At 38.3% G+C, this 23,093-nt stretch overlaps 1 protein-coding gene across 2 annotated transcripts in view; it reads right to left on the reverse strand.

The window, feature by feature from the left end:
* PCSK5 (proprotein convertase subtilisin/kexin type 5) overlaps nucleotides 1–23,093 on the reverse strand; it is a 267,689-nt gene that overhangs the window by 195,817 nt on the left and 48,779 nt on the right. For both annotated transcript variants that reach the window (XM_076361658.1, XM_076361659.1), the window contains exon 3: nucleotides 21,086–21,199. In XM_076361658.1, coding sequence (XP_076217773.1) covers nucleotides 21,086–21,199 — 114 coding nt within the window. The remainder of the gene's footprint in view (nucleotides 1–21,085; nucleotides 21,200–23,093) is intronic.

A 23,093-nucleotide genomic window follows, 5' to 3' on the forward strand; every position in this document is an offset into this window, starting at 1 on the left:
TATAAAAAAGATGGTGGCAAACTTTTTAGCAGGGCCTGTTGCAACAGGACAAGGGGGAATGGCTTTAAACTAAAGGTGGGTAGATTTAGACTAGCTTTAAGGAAGTTCTTTACTGTGAGGGTGGTGAAGCACTGGCACAGGTTGCCCAGAGAGGTGGTGGCTGCCCCATCCCTGGAAACATTCAAGGTCAGGCTGGACAGGGCTCTGAGCAACCTGATCTAGTTGAAGATGTCCCTGCCCGTAGCAGGGGGGTTCGACTAGATGACCTTTAGAGGTCCCTTCCAACCCAAACTATTCTATTCTACGATTCTAACAAGAGGAAGAGGAAGAAGAAGAAGAAGAAGAAGAACAACAACAACAACAACAAGACAGTTTTCCTGGTTTCATTAGAGTAGTAATTAAACGGTCTTTGGCACAGACAGAAACAAGCAGACTACAATCACATTCTCTACATCAGGGGGTTTTGTCAGCTACTAACCTACGAGCACAGAGAGGACAAGAGAAGTTGCACAAGATCACACATAGAGGAAGAGGGACAGTCAAGGGCCTATGCATTGACCTTGATCAACACAAGCAGAGAGAAGGGGGACACACAGGGCCAAGGAATGGATCCTGGCATTTTGTGGAGCTATCAGAAAAAGGAGATCATCTACCTGTTCTGTGAAGGGAATGTAATGTGGGGCATTTGGCACTCTTAGCTGGTCCAGGCAAATGTATGGGCAGCAAAGTTTATCAGCTTTTAACGTTAGTAAAGGAGACATCCTGATGCTATGTTCAGCTTTCTGAGGTACAGTTTCGTGCAGTGTTCTAAGTTTAAACTTGCCAATTGTTCTCTCTTTTCCTGCAAAAAAGAGAAATAATCTCTTTTCTTTATGCTTTTGATGTGATCCAATTTTAAAGTGGAATGAAAGAAGTAAGCAAGGAGGTAATCAGGAGAGTTGGAAAGGTAGGCTCCTTATTAAAATGGCTTGTGTAATGTAATAGAAATCATGACAACATGCTTTGAAGAGCATCGTAACCTGTAAAGCTAATGTGATCTACTGAAATTATTTTTAGCGTCTCTAGAGTAAGTACTTGAAAGCTACATTTTCTAAGACGACTATTAAAATAACATTTCTTTTTAAAAGTATTTCTCACATTTTTTTATTCTTTCATCACAATAAACAGAAGGTAAAAGAAGGATTTTTAGAAGGAGAAAAAGGTGTACTTGCAGGGTTTTTTTTTTCATTTTTCTCACACATAATCTGATATTTAATGCATGATACACAGCAATTGCTAACTGCATAGGAAATTATTTTCTTCTGAGTTTCATCTTTAAATAATTTCTGATTATTGTTGCACACAATATTTTTGAGCTCTAGCAGGAACAGGCAGATAATATAAAGTCTGATTCATCTCAGATACAAGATTTTTTTGCATTAAATACTATCCGACTTCTGGAGTCATGCTTTACTGAATTGCTACCTTTTTTTATCTGTGTCTGTATCAAGAGAAATACTTCAAGAGTGTACCATATTAAATATTTAACACCAATTTATTGCTTGTGCAACTTCAGAGGGTTTAGTTAATTTACTTCAGAGATGAATTTGATTCTTAAGCTTTGTTGATTCTTTAAGTTAACAAACAAAAATACACTTAGAGGCCAATAAGAACAATCACAGACATACATTATTTTATGCCTGTTTAAGCAATGAAGGAGAACAGGAAATCAATATAAAAGGGCTTCTTGTATTCACAGGAGTATCTGATGGCTATAGTGAGACAAGAATAATTTACAAGACTATATATATAGGTTTTTGCACTGAAAAATAAGGAGCTCATAAATCTTATTCTTTGGCTGTGATTACATTGCTATTCTTTCAAAAAATAGAATAATTCATAATGTGTTATATTTGTATTCAAGACAATTCCATCACTTTTCCATCACTGACACTTTTTTAAAGTTAGCACTGGCTGTTTTTCTGCAACCTGTGTGCTGGCTTAAACATGAGTTAATTCAGGGAAGTCCTGTATGTCCATATTGCACAGGCTGATGACAGCGCACCCTTTTTAGAAGTGGGAAACTTCCCCCCTTCTAGGTCTGCAGACAGCAAAGTTTCTCTCCCAGTTGCAAGTTCTGGAACCTGCAGAGGCACAGAAATAATCTGCCTCTGATATCACCTCTTCTTTCTACATGGGGCATGACCTGTTAGGATGTCTGCCTCTAGTACTGTTTCTTTCCCATGTGGCAGCAACACAAGAGACTCCTTCAAGGCAGGGAGAAATGTAGCTAAAAATGCCTCATGGTCATTGTGCATGTTCTGCCACCTCCACTAAGAAGCAAATATGAAAAGCTACATTCACAAAAACTGCAAAAGGTCTACCACATCATCCCAAAGAGCAAAATACATGTATGTACAGAAAGAAATGAAAGTAGGAGAAGAAGAAGACAGAAGAAGAAAAAGAAGAAGATGAAGAAGCAGAAGAAACTGCAAATAAAGGCAGCCAGAATGTGTCCATTTTACCCTGGATGCAAAAATCATCCATATGAATGGCATATTACAGACTTGGTGGATCTTGTATATCCTTGAATCAGTGCTCACATGTTGAGAGGTATGTGTCAATATGTGGACAGATTTCTCCCTAGGACGTGTTGGGAGAAATATAAGAACCTCATGCAGAACATCCTGGGGAGTCAGTAAAGCACAGAGAGGGGAGAAAATAAGTAATTTTCACAGCCTGTGGCTACTGCTAAGAAATGCAGGAAGGAAAGGAGCATGCATGGAAATATATCTCTATAGGTGGCTGTATTTTCTCAAGATGACTGTATGATGACTATTAGTACCGCTGCTGCTGCTACTACTGATACTGCCACTACTATACAAATAGCCTACTTAGCAAGAAAAGACCAGCAAGTGGATCAAAAGTTAATGCATTTTTACCTGCCTGAAGTCCTGTCTAGGAAAAAAAAGTATGGCAATTCTTTTATTCATTAGAGAGAATATGTGAAAAGAACAGCTGCTCCCTGGCCTCAGCTGTGCACCATCAACCCTGGGGATCCAGTATGCATGAAGGATGAATAATTCCTCAGAGAGACAATTCTTTCCATTCTGCCATTTTTTGTGCCCTTTGCCTCATATTTTTATTTGACCTCTCTGAGTCCCAAAAAAGAAAGAAAAATAGGGCAGTTTTACAGAAAGTCCCAAGATGCTTTTTTTTTTGATGCATCAGTTCATGGAGTCGCAGTTATCTAGTAAGACCAAGTATCTCCCTCTCTCTCCCTCAAGCTAGACTTGATGTTTTCGCTATTTCTAAGATAACAATTAAACAGAGAGATGGTAAGTCTTGCCTTAAAATCGTTTTCATAAGTTTCTAAGGGTTCTTTCTACATTACTAAAGACAGGCTCTTCACAATTTACTTTTTAAGCTGTTTTCAAGTCAAAGACCATTATTTCTATCTCGAGTTGTTAAGAAGCATAGGAGAGGAAGGTGGTTTTATCTAGACTTCGTGTGAACCTATGTGACAGAATTGAACTAACCACATGGAGAGAAGGCCCTGAGCAGATGGATTAAATTAATCATTAACCTTCCCAGAGACTGATGAGAGTGTGAGGAGCCCAGGGCTTATACAAACCCACTTCTGTCCCCTTCCCCTCTCTTTTCATTTTACAGGGAAAAGAGAAAGGTGATATTTAAGGATATGTTGTTATGGGAATGCTGGGGGTGGGGGTGAGCAGGGAGCTGATTTAGGATGGACCAGGAAACTTGTTTTTCTGAGAATGTTATGAACTTGTAGGAATGAGAAGACTCATGAGGAAACAGATGAAGAGATGTTGGCTCTGAATGCTCATACCCAAATTTTAAGGACTGTTGCACTACTGTAGTCCTTTTTTCTCTATTTTATGTTGTGGTCAGGTCCCTCTGATGCATGAGGCAATAGCCTAGTGACATCTGGTGTTAATGGTGGGATGTCCTGGGGGAAAAGGAGGGAGAGAGGAACAATGAGAGGGAGGGATGTGAGACAACAGGACTTGTTCAGGAGGCTGAAGGAAAGACGTCCCTACTCTTCCTCAAGGGACAAAAAAGGGTAGGAAAAGCAGGGCACATGTAGGTCAGAATATGATGACAGACCCATATTCCATTATTAGTAACAGAGAAGGAGTTTTCTCCTGTTTTCTCATAGGCATGTGGAGTTCCTGAGGCTGGAACTGTTTCACAGTGCCTTCAGCAATAAACATCTATGCTACTCGATACCTAGAAGCCTTTTCCTGAAGAACCATAAAAAGCCATCAGGTTATTGTACCCTTGGTGCCATTATTTGTTTGTTTGATATGTCGAAGGAGATTATAACTTGCCAGAGGACAAACTTTAAGCTCATGAAACTATTCTCTTGAGACAGAAGTATAAAAATCTCTCCATGCCCTCCTTAGACAGCCTTACAGAAATGTTTAATCTAACACTGAAATGCATGCTGTGAAAATTCATTAACAGTACAGGATCAGACTAAGACGAATGGCTGCTATTTTAGTTTGCCTATAGGGAAGTAAGTGCCCTAGGCACCAATGGGCTTTTCACCATTTGAGTGTGCTATGGTTGATGAATGCAAGGCCCACTATGTATTATAAGAGAAACCTGGGAAGATAAGGCCAAACCACTAGAGGGAGTGGCTAGTTATATTTTGCAGATGAGATCATCTGGCAGAAATGAGAGAACTAGCCCAGAGAAATCTAGGGAGGCCTGGGAAGGAAAATGAAAGGCTATTCAAGAACAAAACAAAACAAAAGATTTGCATAAGGCAAAAAAGCACCACACAGTTACTCTTGTTACTGTCCCAGGAAATTTGACTCAGCTGACTAAATGTTAAAGTCCTTCTGCAATGCTGAAGAAGGTTAGTTCAGAGACATACAACACAGCTGTGCATGAAAGACTGTGCAAAATAGGCAACGAATGTAAAAATATTGTGAAAATTGCAAAGGGTCTTAAAGGAAATCTCAGCAGAGTGTCAGGATTCAAGCTATCTCAGAAAATATAGATATCGCAGAAAGGTTCTGGAGAAGTCCAATATATTTGCAAACACTGTTTTTATGGAGAACTGAACACAGACCAATGTCTATGGAGCTTTCTAGTAACAGGACTTTAAGGGCTTGGGGAGCTGATGCTAAACTAAACCCCTGACTTTATCACTAAAGACACCTAGATTGTGTTGACTGCAGCAATACTATGAATGAACTTCCCCAGTTGCAAATAAAGTAATTGAGTATGTGGAACTGATCTGAGAGCATAATTTTGAACTGATACTAGAGGAATATATTCCTGTAGACAGACAGAATATACAACCTCAGTGTAAGCACCTTTTATGCACATAAAAGACTCGAAAATGTAATTTGTCTAACTGAGACTAGGAGGAAAATCACATTCATGACTGTCAGGCTTATATAGAGTCTGTGCGTAGGGCAGTCTCAACTTTGAAATGATACCTGTTAATGATAACTACCTTAGCATTTGCAGGTATCTTAAAAAATCCAGAAAATGAGCAGATGAGACACCCAGAGATAGTAGTAAAGAAAACTATGATCAGAGCATTGTCAGAAGGGAAATCTATACACAATCAGAAATAAACTAAAGGTAAGAGTTCTTAACTTTATGACTGTTGACAATTCCTCTGTGTCCACCGCTTTTCCTGGTACTACAGCTACAAAATACTCTTTGTGGCTCCTCTTCTCTGCCGTTTGCATTCTTCCTTATCATTCCTACCGTCTCTATCCATCTCTTCTGTGATTCCTGCTAGCTGACCTTCTGACGCTCAGCTTTCTCCATTTTCAAATCTCAGCTGTAAATGGATCTTCTTTTCCTTGTTTGTTTAGTTTCTCATACTGGCTCTGGTCTTTAACTGAAAATACTATTTTAACATGAATATGTGCCAAAAATTCATTGCAAAGCTAAAAAGGGTCTTCTAAGTAAAAGGGGGAATTCTTGGGGAAATATAATGTACCTCTAGTAAACTAATTGTTTTTTTCAACTGTTATGTTCTACCATGGAAATACACGAGGCAGTTACAAAAACGTTTTTATTTACTTAAAAACTGTAATGAGATCTTTGGACCCATTAGAGACGTAGCATGAATCTGTAAGCACTTAATAACATAGCCACTCATAAGGAAGTTAACAGAGGATTTGACATGTCAGTTTGTACTTTGAAGCCATTATGATGGCTTAACAGATATAGTTATACTCATTTTGTTTAAGGAAACATTACTAAGCATGTGCAATTATTAAGTCTCAAATCTTAAGAGGCTACAATGCTTCCTTGTAGTTCAGGAAAGTTGAAATTACATTCTCCTATAGCACACTCAAATCTGATGACACAGAAATTAGTGGAGTGGGAAGTAATGGTGGCAATAGAGACAGAGTGATCTGGATCACTTATGAAGGTGAACCTGTTTAAGTGGTGTGTTTGTAATATAATTTTATATAAAATCATACTATGTACATAGGACTGAGAGTGCAAGGCATAAAATGAGAGAAAGTGTCCAGTAACACAGTAATGGTGAAAAGAATTTAAGATATAAGGTAGACAGTCACCTACAACTTCAAGGAGATGCTCTATGAAGCCATGTATTATTCTTTGATAGTTAAGCAGTGGGATAGCAAGAAAAGTGGGTTAACACACTTCTTTTAATGACAGCAATGATACTACTCCTGGAATGATATGTGCATGTGCCTAGTATTGTTGTTTCAAAAAGGATGCTCTTGGAAAATGAGCAATGAGTCCTTGCTGCTTGTTTTCTGAACCAAGTGCTGGGAACACAATTTACAGTGATTCTTAACGAGCTCAAAGAATTTATTTTACCTAAGAGAGGGTGAAGACGTGACTTGATTGCAGCATGCAAGTAACTCACCACAGATGAGATTTTTGAAGGGGGAACATTTCTTTAATCTAGTAGAGAATGGCCTAGCAAGGTAAATACAGAGCAAGATAAACATGCAACTACAAGATGTAAGATTTTTAATAGTTAATCATTAAGGCTTTTATAGGGGTGACGCTTTTACAAATGTGATCTTTTTTCTAATATATATATGTCTTACTGAAAACCTATTGCAGCTTAATTAGAAATTCTGAGCTTGTGATTGCAGATTACCAGTTGTACTGATCGTTGGTCAAACAAAATGATCATACATACTCTGCGATACCTGTGAAATGAATCAACCAAAGGAGTTCAGATCCTGGTACTGGCTTCTGTGAGACTAAAGCAAGCTTGGTGTCAGGTACTCCACAGAAACCTCAGTAGGAAGTACAATCTGGGAGAAATAAACTTTTTTCTGCCATTTAACTGCTTTCAAATACTTTGAGAGGGAGTTTTGGTGTCTGCAATTAAGTGTTGCTTTAAATATAAGCATATCTTGAACAGCTCCACTCTAAATACGCACAGAAATATTAGTTACGATGAATAAAACTCAATTAAATACGCAAAGCAATAATGTCAAAAGGGAATTGACATGAAACATTCAAATGAGGTGATGCTTCAAGTTTTTTTTCACCTTTGACTTTTACATTTAGGAGTGGGTGACAAAAATTATTGAAAAAATATCTTTTCATTACTTCTGGAGCAAAATCTAGACATTTTAATTGATGGGCATCTCTATGCATAGGTATGGATTGTTTTAAAAGAAAAATATGAGTGTCTGTGGTTGCTTTGCTATTTGTATGAAAGATAAAGATCTTTCAAGGAAAAGAGGTTTCTAAAAGCAAGAAGAAACTTAGTTTTGTTTTTATAACCTTGGTGCTGTATAAAATAAATAAAGCTTTTGTATTGGTTCAACTGAAGATCTGTTTCAGAGTCTTGTTACAGACACCCTGGGCAATTCCTGTATAGATCTAGGGCTTGGCATAAAACAATCCACAAAACCAACTAAAGAGTAATCACAATGTAATAACAGGCTATTTAAACACAAAGTTTGGGCCAGTTAGCAGCCATTTAATGTGGGTTTGGGGGACACTGAAAAAAATCAAGAAAACTTTTAAGTACACACTTAAGTTTGGAATATACTTAAATCTATCCTTGAACTGCAAAGCATTCGGGTGGATGCCTAATTCCAGTGAGGCACATGAGACCTCATCACATGCCTGTGTACTTTGTTGCAGAGTGTCTCAGCACTGTTGCAAGTAGCCACTTTGTTGTTAAAGATTTCTTTTTTTTTTTTCTTATAAACAGCCAAAACAGCTTTTTTTTTTTTTTTCCTGTTCAGCTACTTTCTCTCAGTTAACCTATTATCCTTTGACTTATGGATGCCAGGATTTAACATGGATACAAAGGGTAAAACAAGAATCTAGGTGAGAACTTTTCAGTTCACAATAAATGTTTTATTTGATTGCTCTATGTTTTTCTCCTTGCCCCTCCCCCAAAACCAACACATGAATCAAACGAACAACTTGATACAGTGTGACTACAATCACAGGGTTGGTACAGAAAGGAGAAATCGGGGAAACCTGCTCAATGCTGTCATGCATGCCTTACTTTTAATTTTAACTTTCCTGTTTGAATCAATTTCCTAGTAGCACCCCTATTCACAACTACCTAGAAGAAAAATAGTGATGACTTAGATTTTTTTTTAATCTAAACACATATACAGACATGTAAATTGTTCCTGTCCTTCCCCATACAACATAACTGCATCAGATCTCTGCTGCTTAGTGCCTGCCTGGAGGCAACACGGGTCGTAACCTCTGTTTCATTCACAGTCACACTCGTACATACAACTTCTACCTGCTGAGCGGCAAAAAGAGATGAATGGCTCAGCCTTAGGTTTATTTTTCCTGTTAGATTGTGGGATAAATCTTGTGTGTGAGTCTTTCAAACATTGAGACAATCTACTTTTTCTAGGGCTTGGCAAAGTAACAAACCAAGCTTACAAAGTGGTTTTGGCCGCCCTTGTAGATTCATTCATTGAGAATATCTACTGAATTAGTCCTCAGAATGTTTCAGCGGTGATAGTTTACACAATGTATAACATGGTCTCAGGCTATCAGCATGTTTGAAGCCCCAAACAAGGTCAAAGCTGCTTCACGCAGTGTGGTCAATACTTGAAACTTTTGAATACTGGAGAAGCAGCAGCAGCCAGACATAGTGAAAGCAGATGGCATGCCCAATGTGAGTGGGCTTAAAAGACAGGAACGTTTCAGATTTTTGTTCTCTCTCACTGGTCAGTATCATACAACTTCCCTGTTAAGCAAAAAATGGATGAATGTCATAACAGTGTGTTTGGGCAAATGTTTTCAAAGGACAGATATAAAATAGAAGAATGCTTTCACTTTCACAATACTTTTATCCTCTTATGTAGTAGTTCATCACCAATCTGGAGTGGGAGCAGATGGAAACTGCAGGAGACAGTGGTTTAAAAAGGAAAACCATATGAGGGTAGCAAATACACCTAATAATGAAATAAAAACTAAAAGAGTAGATACCCTAAATTGAGTGCCAAGATCCTCAAGAAAGCTGAACCAATCTAACTTCTCAGTGTTGTCAGAAAAGTTAATCCTGCTCCCTATTCCTTTATATTTTTTGTCTCTGCTGTTCAGGTAGTTATAAGAGATGATGCCAGGGATTAGGACAGGATTGAAAAGCTGGGGGCAAAGATACTTTAGGTAACAGGATGTGACGCACAGAGCCTTGAGCTTTTATTTGGTGTTTTGGGAAACTTTATCATCAGGTGAGTGTTCTGAGGAAGCCTTGAGACACAAATTCAATGGGCTACTGAATCCCTGAAAAAATTCAGGGATTTTTTCCTGAATGTTTCCATGTTTTCTGTAAGCAGACCGACACCTTAGCAAGATGTAAGGGCTGTAACACTTTCTAAGTAGGCTGTATTAATTCCTCTATCCACATTTTAATTCATGTAGATGGGGACTTAGTTAATCAAGGATATATGAATTTCAGTGTTTCAGCAGCTGGGATCATATAAAGCCCATTCATGTAGGTGGGGACTTTCAGCAGCTGGGATCATATAAAGCCCATTCAAACACTGCGTCTGAAAGCTTGCACTTAACAAACTTTCCTCAACAGCCTACTTGCAGCCAGACTAGGAGATTTATAAGGAAAAATATCTCCTCCTGATTCAACATTAAACCTGAATGTGGAAGAGTACATGGAAGTTGAATGAAGGAGAAGTTATTCAACCTCTTTGCAACTTCAGAAACATTTTTTCCTTGCTTAACTTGTCTTTATTTTTTTCTAAATGGGTTTTCTGGCTCCCAAATGTAAGCTTGTAACGAGGAGATGATATTAATAAAAACCAAAACACTATCTCCCAAGCAGTAGTTAACTGTTTATTAATAAACTGTCTTATCCAAAAAACAGAAGAGGAAAACCCCACTATATACTTAATGTTTAGTCTCTCATGTATATTTATATATGCCTCTCCTTAGGCTTCTGTGCTTATATTACTTGCGTTTAATATAGTTTTGAATTGTTTTCAAAACTGAAAATAACTTGCTTTGTTCTGTTAGGAATTCATATAAAAATAGATAAAGACGGGGTAATTATATGCTTAAACGGCATGCTACTCACGGATTAGTGGACTCTAATGCAATAGAAAGGGTAAGACAAAAGTGGTATCAATACTGGAAAAGATTCACACTTGCATCTCTTGGGGCTGTCTGAGGCTCTTCCCTCCCGCACCCTCCCTCCCGCTGACCACCGTGCATTTCTGCTGTTTCCTGGAAATGAGTTTATTTTGAAACAGCCAGTGCTTAAGTTTTTGCAGAATTTATAACCTCCACAGCAAAAGAGCGAGCACAGATGTTGCCTGCATTGCTCCACACCTTAGATTTGGCATATTTTCCAAAAACCCTACTGCGTCTCTTTGAGGAGATTTGGGGTCTTGTGCTGACAGGGTCTCCTGTATTCAATTACTGAGTTCAAAATGATCACTTAATTTATTTAGGTTAAGTTTCATCAAAACTGTATTTAAAGTCATGCATATGTGCGAACACTCGCTGGATTTCTCTCCAAAATGGCACTGATAGAGTTTGCTATACTTTCACTCTCCTCTGCTCTCTGTTTCTTGTTTGGCTAGAAAAAAATCCTCTTCAGAGGGCTTGAGCAGCAGATGTAACTCACAGCAGATTTCATGACATTAGAAGCAGCTATAAGCAATGCCAAGGATGACCTGCATCTAATGAAGTGGTGCAGAACACACCTTAGTGAAGTCTCCATCCTCACTGTGTTTGCTTTTTCTGTTTTTTGTTGTTGTTGGTTTTAGTTGGGTTTTTTTTGTTTAAACATGGTTGAAAAAGGAGCACGAATTAAGGTCAAAAAAGGGTCAGCAAGAATTAAGGTCCTCTGCATACTTGTAATTTTAGTTACAACGTTTGCTCATGTGATATACAGGAAGACATGTTAGAGCATGGATGCAGGAATCAGGAAAGCTGGAGTTTTGATGTCCCCATTCTCACAGTATCCTATTTCATATGGCATCTATCTTCAGTAAAGAGGGGCATAATGATATTGAAAGACTGGTACAAGACCTAACATCCTAGAGCTAAACAGTGGTTCTCCAATTTCTCCTTTGCAAAGGACACTACACAGATCAGGCTCTCCTCTGTACAGAACCACTAGGAAATTGCCTTATAGAAGCACAACACTAATTTTTGCTCCCTGACTGGGAAGTAATATAGCTACTGTTTGTGTCAGAAATTTATATAAGCCTCATAGGTTATGAGTTTGCTTCTGATGAGGGCAAACTGAACATGTCACACCAGTTCATTCTTTAGCAATCAGACAACAAGACAGACAAGCTTCAGAATCGATTCTTCTGTACCGTGGCTGTGCAATTCTGGTCATTTTGGGGTTCCTGATGTTTGTACGGTGTTCTTTATGTGAAAAAAAACTATAAAATATTAGTTAAGTGGATATAATATTTAGCAATCCCTTTCCTGAGGTATCTGCAACTTTAGTATGCAAACAATAGCAAAAAAATAGGGTTTGAAACAAGGCAGTATTTTTTACAATTAATTAAATTACCTCTTCCTTTTTTCAGTAACGTTAATAGAGTACTCAGTATTACACAACAAATAAATTGTTTTGCTATTTGTTATTACTTGATTTTGATTAAAAAAAAAATCTGAAAAGTGGGAAAACAACTGCTAACTAAGCAGTTGTTCTTGGAAAACTGCTTTTAGAAAGTAATGATAGGCAAATCCTTTCTCCTTTGAAAAGCAAAAAAGTGTACTTCCATATAAGTATGTAACTCTGTATAGACATGAATAAAAACTAAAATACACCAAATTGTGCCCCAGTATGGTACACTTTACAGTTGTTAATGTTAGCAATTTTCTATCCATTTATATTGCATACAATTTATTGTTAGCTGTTTAGTTTGAACTAAAGCTAAAGGCAGATATTTACTACACCTCATTAGAAATTCAGCAAAGAATTTGTGGCACTATTCTTTCCTTACTAATTGCAGAAATTAGTCAGAAAAAGGCAGTTCAGAAAAACACAATATTATACACAAATGATATTTCACAAATGGCATTATACAGAAAAGTACCTGCAGTTTCTTAATGTGACTCGGTTGTTGCCCAGAAAAAAAATTCCATTTTAAATAAATTCTTGAAAGATAAAATAAAAGTGAATACTCTCCCTCTGAAGATAAAATCACTGTAGTAAATAGGCAGAGTAATGTGTGCTATTGCTGTATGATTTATTACCAAATCTTTGACACTCAGGAAAATCTCTCCCAAATCAAGTACGGAAATGATTTCAGTATTGCTGCTTCTTGGTTCAGTGAAAATGCTGGCACAACCCCAACAGTGCTGACTTCCATTTTGTGTTTCCTGGGCGCTTCCAGAGCTGCTTATCTGGAAGTCGGAACTACATGTCCCAGAGGAACAGATCAAGTAGCCTATCTGGTCATTCTGTCTTTAAACTATTTGCTAATCTTGCTAAACTAGTTGCACTAATAATCTCTTTTCAGTAGATAAGGATAAATCCTCTTCTACAGAGTTTTGATTACTTAAAGTATGCTGTCGTCTTCCAACAGGAAATGAATTAGGTCAAATCGTGTATTACCTGACCTCATGTTACTAGTTCTACCTTGTCCACAGAGAACAAGAGGTGTGTTTCCACATGCAGATTTGCCAGGTAATGTTTTGACAGGCAGTTTGATTCTAGCAGCACTTCCACTGTACTTAAGTCACAGATCACCTTCTTAACTTTCTAAAACACCAAAAGCTTGATCTTCTCATGCAATAAAAAACACAAATACAAAAGTGCATGCAACAACCAAACCAAGTTACAAAATAGGCAAAACACTTACAAGCATGCCACCTCAGAAAGAACAATGATTTGGCTTCCGCTACACAGATGGAGAGAGAGAGAACAATTCTTGGGAGGGCAGTAAAAAGAGAGTGAGGTTTTTCCTTAGCTGCCAATGCCTGGTATAGGTGGGTTGGAAATAAATTTTTAGGAGGGTGACACGTATTCATTTGCTGTGGTGTTAGCATGTGGCAGGTGAAATTCTGTCCCGAATTCTGTCTCACCTGTACCTGAGCTTGCACTTGGACCCAGTGTGACCTCTCCTCCTCCCTCCGCCTCTCTCCAGCCTGTCCCATTAGGTTTCTGTCACTCCTTCCTTTGTCCCCGCTGTCTCATTCCACAGCCCCACTCGCCTTAGCTGACCTCATTAAGGGCCAGGCCAGGGATGCAAAATCCTTTTCTCTGCTCTGCTGCTCCCACTTGGAGTTGGAAGAGAGGCACAAGATAAGCCAGTTCCCCATAGGTCTCATCAGCGGCATAAGGGAGGCAATTGGCCTGTCTAACTCTTCACGTCCATGTTATTTCATGACTACAGGACTTCAGGAGACTCACATTACTCACTGCTGATAAAGGCTTATTAGCCCCATTCTGGCTGCTGTCCAGAGTCAACCACACTGTGTCAGAGCAGGAGTGTCTGTCTCTCCCTGTGAATGCTAGTATGGCTCACCTGGGAGCTCACATATATAACTGGAGAGCACTATGAAACATACCGGAGGAGTTCTCTGAAGAAACAAGTAAGCTCGGTTCAACATGCCCTTCGCCAAAGCTTGAAGCAATGCTGACTTCACAGTCCTCACTGAAAGTGAAAAGTAAGCGACTTTTCCTTTTTGGTTTCAGCATCAGAGCTCAAGGCAGCCAGCCCTAGATGCAACTAATTCAGATCTCATCAATCTGCATGGACTGCTCTCAACTGAAGTATAAATTATATTTCATCTGTCTATACCAGAAATCTTACGGTGCAAATATAAAAGGATGACTGATAAATATTGGCTGATGAGTTAAGCTTCTCAGCAAGTTTTTTATCTTCAACAGCTTTCCGAAAATCTCAGTAACATCACACAATTATTGTGCAACAATATTATATAGCTGTCTCATCCAAGTTATTCACCAAGTATTATTCAACAAGCATGTTGTAAATGTTAGTTTCCACTGCAGCTCAGTCACCTAGTTTTATCGTGCCCTGCTGGCACTGCTATAATCTTCTTCCACCTTGAATCCCCTAAAACACTTTGCATTTGTGGCATCTGCTTGTCCTTTCAGTCCAGTTTTGGAAATTGGGAATGCTCTTCCAAAAGCCTCCAGAGCTTAGTCATAATATAAGCAGTTGGAGAAACAGCACAGCCAGACATTGTATCTTTTCTTAGGTTTACAGATTTCTATTAGAGTATATTTTCAGAAGTTTTGTAAGAAAATTTTACTTTTTCAGCAACTAAAGTGCATTATATTTACCTAATATGTTTTTCTTATTTTTAAAAAGACTATGTAAATTACAGTGTCTTAGAGTCCTTTTCCATTTGCTAGCTCTCAGAGAAAACTAGCAGACTATGGAGAGGTACAATGCAGCTTTACAAAAGCCCTTCTTCTGGGTTCCAAACAGAAGACTGTGAAGTCGTCTGCTTTTAGCACTCCTCCAAATACATTTTGTCTTCCACCTACTCTCCCAAAGCACAGTTATGTCTGGAAGGAAGGAATAGTGAGGAATAAATGTGAAAAGAAAATAACAAAGGTTGAGAAAAGGAAAGAGATTCTGAAAAAGGAAAAGAATTTTCAAAAGAGGAAGTACTTCATTTGTAGAGATCAACAGCAAAAACAGACCTTAAAATGATTTAAGACAGAAGGTAAGCTGACATCACTGTGGACCTAAGATACATGTAAAACAAAATGAAAGTTTTACTTCAATGAGGCTTTGAATTATACTTTATGCTGGTGTGGGTTGTGTTTAGCAACGACAATTAAAAGGGAGTGTTTTCTTTGGTTTAGATATGTCATAGGTGGTGTCCTTCTTCCTCCATTCCAAGCAGCTTATGAATGTGACTTTCTCACCCATTTTCTACCTGAGAAGCTGACAGGCAAGTTCCCATGTTCCCCTTCTTGTTGTGTTAAACAAATTTAGTTGTCAGCTATTTCCCTATGTTCTTAGGTAAGTTTCACTGCTATAAAAATTTTCAGGATGACCCGCAAGTATGCATTTTAGAGACCCTGGCTAGCTTCTTCTCTGAGTATAATGCTGTTTTTAAAGTTGTATTATTTATTTTTGTGGGTAGCTCAGTTACTTGATGCTGTAGTTTCTCAGAGGAGTATCATGTGAGGCCCCAGTGATTTACTGCAATGGAAGTTCCAGCTTTCCCCTGTTTCTCTCTAACAGTGCCATACCTTCTCCACCTATAAGGAGTAACCTCTGGATACACATTTCCTCTTTCTCTGATGAAGTGGCATCCAGTGACAAGAAAACACTTGGCTTATACACTTTAACTATCACATTTATTCCAAGGTCCTCTAACAGAACAGTGCCTCTCCCTCCAGCCTCACATCTCAAAACAACATACTCTCCTCCAGTAAATGCTCAGTCCCACAGAAATATCCTATTATATGTTCAATTCCTGCCCAGCAGCAACTAGGCCATGCAGAGTGGGAAGAACCTGGTAGGAAGTGGAAACTTCTCCAAATTAGAGAATCCTGTCAGCACTAGCAATTATTATTAACAATAGAAGACATGATAACAGTACTAGAGAGGATTATCCTTGATCAGTGTTGAAAAAGACTTGTGTCTGTCTGAACTGACTGCAAAGACATAGTCAGCATCTTTGCAGTCTAACAATGGTTTGTTAAAAAATAAACAATGGTTAAATTAATTTCTTGCAGTTATGTTCTGTTTTAAAAAAATATGCAATGGAGCTCAGCATCACAGCAGAGCTAGATTACAGCTGCAGAAAACTGTGCTTGTATGCCTGTGTGATTCCAGTTTCAGCTGACCACTACGAAGCTCTTCTGAAGTGGGGAGCAAAAGGAAATGGTCAGGAAGGAGAGTCTTGTGACTGAAGACTATTACAGTCAAAGTTAGTTATATTAACGACATCTTTGAATATATTTTTAATTTTTTTATATTTACCTATTTCTTTACTGAAAGAGTGGTTCAACATTGGAACAGGCTGCCCAGGGAAGTGGTTGAGTCACCATCCCTGGACGTATTTAAAAGACGTGTAGATGCAGCGCTTAGGGACCTGGTTTAGTGGGCATGGTGGTGTTGGGTTGATGGTTGGACGATGATCTTAGAGGTCTTTTCCAACCTTAATGATTCTATGATTCTACCTTCTCTAGTTTTTATGACCATTTTTCCATGCAGGCAAGATGAGGAAACTCATTAAACCAACTGGCAGGTACAGTGAAATTGGTTGGGCATAAAGTCCCCTTAGTCATTCCAAAGACGTTGTTTGTTGTTACTACAAGTTAAGTAAAACAGTTTCAGATAGCAGTAGGGTTTCAGGGTTGACTTCGACGTCTTTCAGTTATGCAAACTGATTGTATATAGTTCATCCAGTTATTGACAAACAGGCTATTTTGTTAACATTAATGAAAGAGAAGAAATTTATTAGATATAACATGATGATACAGAGACAGCTAAGCTCTGGGGATGGCATGCGGGACTTAGCTCTCTCCTGACTCAAAAAGGGATGTTAACTAGGGACCTTCTTTCCCTTTGATACTATTTCTTTGACAGCAGTTCATTCTGAGCAAGCTGGACCCAATTCTGTAGGTCAGTTTTGAATGATAGTTGAACAGGTGAAGTTTCACGTGTTACTTAATCTATAAAAATATTCTATTTTACTCTTAAGCACAGATGCCTCAGGATTCAGAGATCATGATAAAGCAGTTGTTTTTTTTCCAACTTACCTTGCTTTGAGGGAGGGAAGTCAAAAGAAAATCACCTTTTCCTTGTTATTAGAAAGCATGAGAAGCTGTAATTTCTCAATAGATAATCCCCTGGTAATGAAAAGTACAAGTATACTTGTTCAGGTGATGAGTGGCCCTGGAATCTCTGTCTGCTTTGGCTTCCACAGAACCATAAGGTGGTAAATAACTGTACTCTTAAACTCTCTACTCTTTCTAGGAATGTGTTTAAAGTAAATGGAGAAAAATAGAGTGATTTAAAAAAAAACTTTTAATTTGTTCACAGAATAGTTCTTGAGAGATACTTTCAAACTTTGTGATGGCCCAAAAGAGAAAGAAGGCCTGAATCCGCCTCATAAATTCTTGCTATAGATATCACACAAACAAAAATGTATTATTTCTAGCCCAGACAATTAAAATTACAAGGGGTGGTACTTGTGAAGAAAAAGCTGGGGGAGGAAAAACATAAATCAGATATTGTTTGACAAAGTCTTCGAATAAAAGGACTTGTGTCAACAAATCTGAACTACATTTACGGCCCTGTTAAAGATTATGCCAGTTCAACGGCCAAAGGTATCAATCTTAACCCACAACGAAGTTACTTATTAATCAAAATGCAAACCTGTACATGATAATACTTTATTACTTTCTCAATAACTCGTCTGCAGCCAGCAACCTAAAAACCTCTTTCTGACATAGCAATGACTGAAACCATTAACTAACCTCTAATTCCTTTTTTCCCTTCAACTTAAAAAGGTAAATAAGATTAACAAAAGTAGCTATGGTTACAATCACAAACACAGTCAGATGAGGATATCTGGTAATGACCCGTCAGTTCTGAAGTCAACCCATTCACATATTTTCAGCTATTGTCTCTGCTGAAATAGTGTACTCGCTAATACTTTACTGATTGCGCTCAACAAAATGTCATCAAACCACTACCACTAAAGATACTGCAAATACACAGTTATTCAGTGGAGGTAAATGCAATCAGCCAGGAACAGCACCTTCCCAGAGGGTCTGCAAGTGAGGACATTCTTCCACAATTTCAGAAATGACGATTTTCTGAAAATTGTACAAGACAAACAGTAAAGTCTGTTTGCTGCCCTAAAGCACTTTCTGTATTAGACTGGCAATTATGGGGCATTTGTGAAGCAGTGTGGCTAGGTTACATGACTGATTTATAAATAGGAGACTGCTACCTTCCTGAACAAAATTAGAGGCAACTACTATAAGCATCTATTATCAGCTAAAAACCACCCCACTAATCTAGTCCCACCAAAAAGCTACAGTGGCACTAAAAACGTTGTCTACAAACCTAGGAGCACAATGGAAAAATTACATAACCTACCCTACACCATGTATAGTGGGCTTTTGCTTGACTACTATTTTTCTCTTGAAATTTGGCTTCCCTCTTTTTAGTCTAACACAGAGCTGAAAGTCTGTAGCAATAACAGCAGACTACTTGTGCTGGTTTTGGCTAGGGTAGAGTTAATTTTCTTCATAGTAGCTGGTATGGGGCTATGTTTTGGATTTGTGCTGGAAACAGTGTCGGTAATACAGGAATGTTTTCATTACTGCTGAGCAGTGCTGACACAGAGTCAAGGCCTTTTCTGCTTCTCACACCACCCCACCAGCGAGTAGGCTGGGGGTGCACAAGAAACTGGGAGAGAACACAGCTGGGACAGCTGACCCCAACTGACCAAAGGGATAGTCCATACCATGTGACGTCATGCTCAGCATATAAAGCTGAAGAAGAAGGAAGGGGGGTACGTTCAGAGTGATGGCGTTTGTCTTCCCAAGTAACCATTACGCGTGATGGAGCCCTGCTTTCCTGGAGATGGCTGAACACCTGCCTGCCCATGGGAAGGAGTGAATGAATTCCTTGTTTTGCTTTGCTTGCATGCGCGGCTTTTGCTTTACCTATTAAACTGTCTTTATCTCAACCCACGACTTTTCTCATTTTTACCCTTCTGATTCTCTCCGTCATCCCACTGGGGGGGAGTGAGCGAGTGGATGAGTTGCCAGTTGGGGTTAAACCTCGACAGTCCTTTTTGGTGCCCAACATGGGAAGAAGAAGCAGAAAAGGCCTTGACATCGCCCCATACTAGCTACTATGAAGAAAATTAACTCTATCCCAGGCAAAACCAGCACACTACCTAAAGGTAAATCACTGTTATTTTCTAGTTTCAATTAAAAATGCTGAAATAAATTTTTTTAAAAATGAGAACTGACAGGACACATTATCGCGATCTACTGCCATTATTGGAATGTCTGTCACCTTATGCACATATTTATAGGATAGGCAGACTGAATAAACATACATATTAGAGGAGACAGACAAGTATACACATTTCAATAAACTGGGAAAAAGACCTGCCATGATCCCATGACCCAAATTAATACAGCTTTCATAAACAACTGAAAAGAACTACATTTGGATAAAAGCTGTTTTCAAAGTGGACAATGAACTGTTAAAAAACCCTTGGCTACATCAACCCAGTACTGCAATAAAACGTAAATGAAATTTACTTATTATATGAGGAGAGTTACTGCCTGAAAGACATAGATCTCTAATAGCTCAGAAAAAGTAACATGGAACAATTTTTCCATCGGAAAAGAAGAGTCAGTAGTACAGTTATTTAATAAAAATAAGAGGAATTTTGGAAGTAAAGTTATTACTTAGCCTCTCATTAAAATACAAGAATTCAGGAAACTGAATAGCAAAGCTACTAGGCCTTCTGACTGTTTACATGCTCGTATGATATATACGTGAAGATAAGGACTTCTGACTGAGTTTACCAACAGCAACTGTTTACTGTCAGTCACAAATTACCTATGATATTTTTTGTTTTTCAATGTATGCATCAATGAATTACAAGCCAGAATTAAATGAATAAAAACTTAAAAATATTTTTAAATATCGTGTCCTGTGTCAGGACAATTTTGTTCATTCACCTGAAATACTAAATTAATGCTTTGAAAGTAACAAAATACCTGAAAAGACAGTATCTACTTATAGGAAAATTATCTTACATGTTGTTGCCAGAAAGGTATATTCTCCTCCCTATCTGAAGCAATTCAATCTATCAAGTCATAAAACCTTCTGAGTGTCTTACTGTCAGCAACGTAGGTGACGTAGTGAGAAAACAACATGTAGGGATTTAGAACTACATCAACAGCACAGTAGAGACAGAGAGCAAGTCTTTTATCAGCCAGAATGGATACATGTCAGCTGGAGTCAACTGCCTACTAAATACAACTTTTCATTTGCACCTTCCTAGGCAAAATGAGGATATTTTTAAAAACACTGTGAATACAGAAGTTTCACTCCAGGCTTTAACTGTGACTATTGGGAAGAAAAAAAAAAACCAAAAAAATTGCTGAGAAAACATGCAACTCATGTCAGAAGGGAAACAGCACAAACAATTCATTTATTTCAACAATGCAATTATTCATTTCTAAAAAAAGTGTAATCATAACACTGAACAGTCAGTGTTTGTGGCTCTGTTCTCTTGTTTCAGGACACGAGACATTTATATCACATTGATGTTGGAGACAGTGAATTAGGCACATTGAAAACAAGTGGTTTCACTGCTCTCACAGATTGTGGCTGAGTTCCTTCCCTTCTCATTGCTGAAAGTTTATCCTCTAATAAGTAATTCCCAAGACATCTTGCAATAGGAAGCATTCATGAATGACTGCATTAATAAATGTTTCCTATTGCAGGGCCCACCAGGAATTCTTTATAATACTTGTAAGGAGTTTACAGACCTTCATTAGTTACATAAAAAACCCAAAATTTGTTTTTTCTGGACATACTATTCTACCCCTTTTCAAAATATCACAGCATACAACTAAATGCTAGCATGAAACAGAGCCAATGACCCTGTATGTACTCACCATGTACCACATGCTTGGCCACTTGGGATCATTGAAATAAGTGGATTGGGTACCACCAGGTTTATAATCCCTCTTTATCCTTCTTTTAACCACCTGCTGTTGTATCCACTCCACCTGCCAACCAGGAAAACATATGGTAAGTGTTAGGGTTCCATGGAGATTATCAAGAAATGTGTGAAATCTTGGGAAGTTTCCCATTACCATAGTCCAAGACATATTTCATGTTAAGGAGTTCATTTTGGCAGTGGGAACACACAGCTCACCTTGGCATACTGTTCACTAAGGAATATGTCCAATCTACTTAATGCTACAAATCTCCCTGAACAACTACTTAAATCCCCTACTAGAAGGACTTCATTGGCTATCATCTTTTGAATGCCATTATTTTATTACTTTTCATTATCAGACTACTGCTTCTTTTGAATTTGTAAAAACAGCTACTTTCACAAAACATAACAGTCTATTACAATGAGAAATTAGTTAATTTTCTGACAGGTGGGTTTTTTTTTGTTTTGGTTTCTTTTTTTAATTTTTATTTTGGTTTCTTTTTTATAATTTTTATTTAAGTCTGTTCCTGAAAACAAAAACATTCAGAAAAATATTAAAACGTTTTGCTTAACCAATATCTAAATCACCTTCACCACTTGCAGTGAAAAAACAAAATTAAATGGTATTTTTAGCAAAGTGACTCTTTGTCAAGATTCTCTCAGCCAGGCACCCTGGAACTTTATTTTATTATAAGTTCTCCCCAGGGAGAAACAGTTGGGTACTGAGCAACAGGTCAAATTATAACAGCAACAACAACAAAAAAGAACTTCAAACATGAAAATAAATATAAGGGTTAAAAATCTAATTCTGAAAGTTATATTCCTGTCTGTCTGACACCTCTTCAAAGACTCATGACACATCCAGAAAGGGCGACACCAAAAGTGACATCAACCTTAGAGCAGACAGGACTCCGCAGTCATTTCTACATTAGCTATTCTAAATGTGAGCTAGTTTCTACACATGTAAATAATATAAACTATCCACAGAGAAACCCAAGTTATATTTACACACATCTAGCTTCCTGACAGCTCATATTTCTGCTGAATTGTTTCATGGGATGTAACTATAAAAATTCGATTCACCTCTCCCCAAGCAAGACAGCCATTTCCTACTTGCAGCCAACTCTGCACCTTTTATTTGTGCTGTATATGAATATCTGTGTATGCACACAAACATACAAATACACAAAAGAAGTTTACTTTCAGCTCACGTATTTCTTTGTCACTTGTCAGAGATGGTATTGATGTTTTCCCTTAGCAGGCTAATTTCTCTACTGTGCGCTCACAGCTCAGCTTCAAATCCTTATACAGGCATAGGTCCATTGACATTAACAGAAATTTTGCTTCAGATCCATACCACGCCTACCTCTGCCACCTCTAGCATACCACTCTGGCCTCTGCTTCTTCGTCAGATGAAAATACAGGAAGACATCCGTGAATTCGGCATGAGAGGATTCCTAGGACATTCCTTATAGAGATTGGCAAGGCTTCATGGTTTTCTTTATAAAGAAGAAATGATTTTTTCCCCTTCCCAAGAACTAACTTCAGGGTCAAGAGTATTCTTCTAGAGGAGAAATTATGCAGTTTAAGAATACAGACTATCAGGTGGTGTTCACACTGAAATCCATTTCTTTGTTAAATCTTCTAGTAACAATCAAAGATCCCCTTCTGCTTCTAAGAGAACTGAGAAATTGGATAGTGAAACCAGATAACTGGTTGGATATAGAAACCAGATAACTCCTGGTTACTGTGCTCCTCTTTCAGCTCAGGCTGAAATCCATCTCGGTGGATGCCCTCTCGAGAAGCTGAGAGCTGACTGCCCCCTTCAGATCTTACACAATCCAGAGGTCCCTTCAGCAGGAGCAGACAGCTAATCAGTCTTAGGCGCCATTTGATGTAACAAGGTCTGGAGGCCTGTAAGATGCACAGAGCATATCTGGGCAAAGGCCAAAGGAGAGAGA

This window comes from Aptenodytes patagonicus, chromosome Z (genome assembly GCF_965638725.1).
Source record: "Aptenodytes patagonicus chromosome Z, bAptPat1.pri.cur, whole genome shotgun sequence".
Taxonomy (NCBI): domain Eukaryota; kingdom Metazoa; phylum Chordata; class Aves; order Sphenisciformes; family Spheniscidae; genus Aptenodytes; species Aptenodytes patagonicus.